Here is a 6,295-nt window from a genome sequence, read left to right as displayed (position 1 = left end):
GTCTCCTATTCCATCAACAATGGGCAACATACAACTCCATTACATGCAAAAAAAAGGATTGAGATAGGGTGACCCTCTATCTCCTTACCTGTTTGTATTGGCCATGGAATACTTGACTAGATTACTGAAGACACTAAAGATGAATCCAAACTTCAACTATCACCCTAAATGTGCTAAAATGAACATAGTACAACTTAGTTTTGCTGATGATCTTCTGCTCTTCTGTAGAGGTGATACTATATCTGTGTTGCTGTTTTATCAATGCTTTGAAGGTTTCTCTCAAGCTTCTGGTTTAGTTGCAAATGCTGACAAGAGTTCTATCTTCTGTGGGGGAGTCAAAGATGATATTCAACAGGAGATACTGCAAGTATTAGGCTTCTCTAAAGGAGCATTACCAGTGAGGTACCGGGGGTGCCTTTGAGTACCAAAAGGCTATCATTGGTACAATGTCAACCACTGATTGAGAAGAAGCTCGGGAGAATACAATCATGGACTGTCAGATTCCTGTCATATGCAGGAAGAATTCAACTGATTAAGAGTGTGCTATTCTCCATACAAGTGTTTTGGTCACAAGTATTTATGCTGCCTAAGAAACTGATCCAATTAATAGAGAGTATCTGCAGAAGGTTTCTATGGACTGGAGGGGTTGAGGTCACTAAAAAAGCACTATTGGCCTGGGATAGATTATGCTGGCCAAAAGCAGCAGGGGGATTGAATATACTGGACATAGGCACATGGAATAAAGCAGCCATTTGCAAACTGTTGTGGAACTTAAGCAAGAAGAAAGATAAAATGTGGATACAATGGGTCCATCTATACTATAAGAGATACACTACTTGGGGAGCTCAACCAAAGCAAGCATCGTGGGTGGTCAAAAAAAATACTAAAAGCAAAGAAACACTTTGAGGAAGCTGGGTTCTCAGAAGAAGAGGTGCTGCAAATGGAAAAATTCTCAATCAAGGCTATGTACTTGAAGCTTAAAGGGGACTTCACAAAGGTAACATGGAGGAGGATGACATGCAATAACACTTGGCTCCCTAAATGGACATTCACACTATTCCTGGCTGCTCACAGAAGATTATTAACAAGAGAAGGATTAGGAAGATGGGGTTGCCTGGAGGATACATCCTGCTCACTATGCAACAGAGAAGAAGAAACTATTGACCATTTATTCTTTAAATGCTCATTTTCAACACAAGTATGGGCAGCAATGCTAGACTGGCAGGGAATACAGAGGCATGTGATGACTTGGGGACACGAATTAGACTGGGCGGAAAGACATTACAAAGGAATGGCACTAGCTGGTAGTATATAATATATATGGCAAGAGAGGAATGCACGAATATTTCAAGCAAGACAGAGGAATGTGAAAGAATTACTCGACAACTAGTTCAAGAAATTCACTATCGAGGGAGCATGAAGAAGATTGAAGGGGAGGCTATTAAAATTAAACTACTACCCTACCGTTCATATGGATATGTAAATAGGTATAGTAGTTAGAAGGAACAAGAATGAGAAGTTAAGCTGAATCTGGGACTAATGTCCAGATCAGGCTAAAGTGAGAAATAGTGTGTAAATATTACTTGGTAAATAAAATTGTTTAGTTACCAAAAAAAATAGGCAGAATGGCCTAAATGACACATATACTTGTGCCACTTTGTCATGCCGGTCCCCCTACTTCACTTTTTTTTCATCCAGACACTTTAACTTGTTCAAAATTAATATTTTAAACCCCTGCGACTGTTGACCGAGCATATGTGGCAACTTGATGACTGAGTTGTACAAAATGTGTATACTTCACGCGTATAAGGAGCGTGAATGTAAGAATTTATATTAAAAACTGATTAATAAAAATGAAGAAGACAAAGAAATAAAAAACAAAAACATAGTAGTATGTTTCTTTCTAGTTTTCACCGAGACCCACTCTTTCCCCTGTTCTTTTTGTCTTTATCCCCTGCATTTCTCGTTCTTCCTCAGACCTAGTCCCAATTCTTTTTCTCTCCCTCCCCCCTCCCATTCTCGTTTTTCCCCATCCCTTGCCCCATTTCTTTTTCTTTTTCTTTGTTTCCCCTTCCTGTTCTTCCCCACCCCTGCTCCTTTTCTTCTTTTTTTCTTTTTAAATTTATAGATCTAATTTTTCTTTGTATGGTCTAGTTAATTATCTGTTTGCCATTATTTGTTTGCTTTGTGAATATTTGTTTTTAGTAAAAAATAGTGTAATTTAAGTGATAGAAACTTTTAATTTTTATTACTCTTGTATGGTTGTTGTTATATAGGGACCCTTTTCTGGAAAGCAAACTCTTAACAGGGGAAGGAACGAGATTTAAAGCTAGTGAAATCGTGAATGAGTGAAGGAATGTAGATAGGGTGAAAATGGCGAGAAGAATAACGGAATTGGGTTGCTACTATGGTTGGCCAACTGTATTTTAGAGAGAAAAGAACATGGTGGAGATAAGGTATTCAGGTAGAGGTGGGATAAGGGTTCTTATGGAGGAATTGAGAATGGGAGAGTACTGTTCATGGTGTTATCTGGTGGCTAGATTCAGACAGTACAATAAGGAGAGGATGATGGTGGATAAGAAAGAAAAATAAAGAAAAGGTTTAACAAAAAGAGGGAGGAAAGATAAAAAGTTTTTTTTTTCATGTAATTTTTTTTAAAAATGCTGAAGTGGCATATCTTTATCTGACGTTGACTCTAGCACCATGCAATTGAGAGACACGCAGCGTCAGAATGGTTTAAAATATTGAGTTTGAATAAGTGCAAGTGCCTGGATGAAATTTTATTAATTATAGTGACCGGGATGACTAATGAGAACAAGTACAAGTATCTATTAGGCTATTCATGCAATAGATATTTTGTGTCTATAACATTATATCATTACGGGAAAACAAAAATATTAAAACTAAATTATTTTCAACTTGAAAAAATATGAATTCTTTTGCATAGATTAGAAAAGAAAATAAATTATATAAAAGTGAGACGGAAAGAATAATAATAAAGTAATTCAACATCCACGACCTTCCAAATTAACTCACGATATTGATGTTTCTTGTTTGATCCTCTACTTCTTAATAATTTTTTTATCTCTACCAAATTATTCTTCTTTTGCGAAAGCAATTGTTGATTAAATAATTCTGAATTATTCGTTCATCATTCCACTTTTCAAGATATATATATATTTTTCAAATAAATAAATTAATTAAGTGTAGTGAACGATGAGTAAATTAGGAGGGTGGGGTAAAAGAAGTTTTTGAGTATTTACTTTGGGGTCATTATTGTTTCACTAAACCCTAGAAAAGCCACACGAATTCCAACCTTTGTAACCCAGAACCTTGATGTTATAAATTCCCCACATTTCCCAATAACCCCAAATCCTCAAAGTACCAACGTACCAACCGTTTTAGTAGTATTTATTATTGGAAGAAGAAGAAGCCTATAATTTTTCTCTAAGGTAAAATATCAAACAACTAATGAGCAGGATTTTGTTTTGCTTATCTGATTATTTTATTTAATTCATGTTGGGTCTATGTGTTTGTCTATAATTTGATGCTTTTGCGTGAAGTTTGGGACACCCAATGACTTTTTTAACGACTTTGATGTAATGGGTTTGGAAATTTATCTAATGGGTTTATTGGACTTCTCTTTGTTTTTACTTTGTCTTTTCTAAATTTTGATTGTTATTTGGTGTGAACGCAGGAAAAAAATTGGCCTTTTGATTGTGATTCCTTGGAGGACACACATAACATTGTGGCTTTCAAATTGGAAAAAGGGGGCTGATTTTTGCAATTTTTTTATCTCTGGAAAATTTTGGGTGGCTGCAAATAATTACAAAGGTGTTGGCTTTGGTGGATTACAGGGTTGCAAAGGAATTGAGTTTCTAGAAATGTGAGGTTTATGTTTCTGCTTATCTTAGTTTTGACTTGTCAAGGTTAAGGTTGACACAAGGAGTTCTGGGTATTTGGTTTTGGGGTTAATAGTTTCTGGAATGTCTGAGAATATTTGATTTTTTTTCTCTTTTGTTAATCATTCATCGAAGTTTCTTTTAGTTGACAATAGAAAGAAAGATATTTGGGAATATTGAATTCTTGTCACCTGGAAACTCAGAGATATATAAGATTATAATCTGCATCCACAATTGAGCAAGTTGTCTGTGTATGGGTTTCTGGAAACAGGCACATGCTTGTAAATTTGTGGAAATGTGAAATTGCAACAAGTTTGTGTGATCAGGAGAGAGTTGCTTCAACTTGATTGTATTGCAGGTTATCAAGCTCATAACGATCCTTTACTGGTTGTTTGTGTGTTCTGGAGCCTGATAATAAGAATTTCTGCTCTCATTAGATGCTCTGCTTCGGCGATTTAGTTTAGGGGTTGTGATTTTCGTTTTGTTTAAACCTATCATGGATGAAGCTACGTGCAGCACGAATGCGCTGCCTCCTTTTCTTACAAAGACATATGAAATGGTGGATGATCCATCCTCTGATGCCATCGTTTCCTGGAGTTCGAGTAATAAAAGCTTCATTGTGTGGAATCCTCCAGATTTTGCAAGGGATTTGTTGCCTAGATACTTCAAGCACAATAACTTTTCCAGCTTCATCAGACAGCTAAACACTTATGTAAGTGTGTCGGTTCCACTCACACTTTTGTGTTTCTCATTTTTATCTTCTTTGTTGGTATTCACATGCCTTTGGCCTCTCTTGTGCACCAGGGATTCAGGAAAGTTGACCCTGAAAAATGGGAATTCGCTAATGAAGATAATTTTGTTAGAGGTCAGCCACACCTTTTGAAGAATATCCATAGACGTAAACCAGTTCATAGTCATTCTGCACAGAATCTTCATGGTCTGTCGTCTCCATTAACTGAATCTGAAAGACAAGGGTATAAGGAAGATATTCAAAAGCTGAAGCATGAGAATGAGTCACTTCACTTGGACCTACAAAGACATCAGCAGGATCGCCAAGGACTTGAATTGCAAATGCAGGTTTTCACTGAACGTGTTCAACACGTGGAACATCGTCAAAAGACCATGCTCTCTGCTTTAGCTCGAATGTTAGATAAACCAGTAACAGATTTGAGTTGCATGCCACAACTTCAAGTGAATGACAGAAAAAGAAGGTTGCCAGGAAACAGCTGCCTTTTTAACGAAACTGACCTGGAAGATACTCGAGCGATTTCATCAAGGGCTTTGACTTGGGAAAACATGAATCCATCCTCTCTTCTTACAATCAACGCAGAACTGTTAGATCAGTTGGACTCTTCTTTGACCTTTTGGGAGAATGTGCTACAAGATGTTGATCAAGCTCGGATACAGCAGAATTGTTCATTAGAGTTGGATGAATCTACAAGTTGTGCAGATAGCCCTGCTATATCTTACACACAACTAAATGTTGATGTTGGGCCTAAGGCTTCTGATATTGACATGAATTCTGAGCCTAATGCAAACACTAATCCTGAGGTTGCGGCACCAGAAGACCAAGCAGCAGTGGCAGGTACAACTACCAATGTCCCAACAGGGGTAAATGATGTATTTTGGGAACAATTCCTAACTGAGAATCCTGGTTCAGTTGATGCGTCTGAAGTACAGTCGGAAAGGAAAGATATTGGCAACAAAAAGAATGAAAGTAAACCAGTAGACGGTGGAAAATTTTGGTGGAACATGAAGAGTGTAAATAGCTTGGCAGAACAGTTGGGACATCTTACTCCAGCAGAGAAAACTTAATTTGGTAGGTTATATGATAAATGTTTTATTCATGGTGTTGGCCTTCTGGCTTGTTGTATATCTAGAGTATAAGCTGCTTTATCAGGGGTAGATAAACGTGTTGATATATAAGTTGTTTTTGTACTTGCTGTGCATTGCATAATATGAGGGAAATATGGAACTTCTGAAAATTCTCTAGCACGACTTCCTTGTTTTATGTTGCTTATGTTCTTATTAGCCTTGTTCATTGTACTTCCTTTTGGATATAGTAATTTCTCTTTGTATTATTTGTTGTAAATCCCCACATGTTTGCTGAGTCTCTTGGACTTCACTGATTTTTAGTGGTTATCTTGTATGATGCAAAGTTTCTTGTTTTCTCGCCAAGTCAAAGTTTACTTATATATTAAGCTACTCTGGAAGTTTTGAATCCAAACAATTTATTCTCTAACTTCCTATGCTTCTGAATGCATAAGCACTCCAAACCACAACAATTACTAAATGCAGGGTCCTGTTTTGCCATTTTCATGTTAAATGTATACTCCTAAGTTATAATTCTGTTTAGAGATGTAAAAGAATTTTGTTTTTGTTGGCAAAGTCAC

At 36.8% G+C, this 6,295-nt stretch overlaps 1 protein-coding gene across 1 annotated transcript; it reads left to right on the top strand.

The window, feature by feature from the left end:
- The first annotated feature begins 3,230 nt into the window (after positions 1-3,230).
- On the top strand, positions 3,231-5,994 carry LOC109242276 (heat stress transcription factor A-4c-like). Its single transcript, XM_019409140.1, has 3 exons — positions 3,231-3,452; positions 3,698-4,614; positions 4,707-5,994. The coding sequence occupies exons 2-3, from the start codon at positions 4,399-4,401 to the stop codon at positions 5,715-5,717; spliced, it is 1,227 nt and encodes a 408-aa protein (XP_019264685.1). The 5' UTR covers positions 3,231-3,452; positions 3,698-4,398; the 3' UTR covers positions 5,718-5,994.
- Positions 5,995-6,295: the final 301 nt, after the last annotated feature.

The sequence above is a fragment of the Nicotiana attenuata genome, unplaced genomic scaffold (assembly GCF_001879085.1).
Source record: "Nicotiana attenuata strain UT unplaced genomic scaffold, NIATTr2, whole genome shotgun sequence".
Classification (NCBI taxonomy): domain Eukaryota; kingdom Viridiplantae; phylum Streptophyta; class Magnoliopsida; order Solanales; family Solanaceae; genus Nicotiana; species Nicotiana attenuata.
Note: the sequence above shows the minus strand (reverse complement) of the source record. Positions and strands in the feature narration are given on the sequence as shown.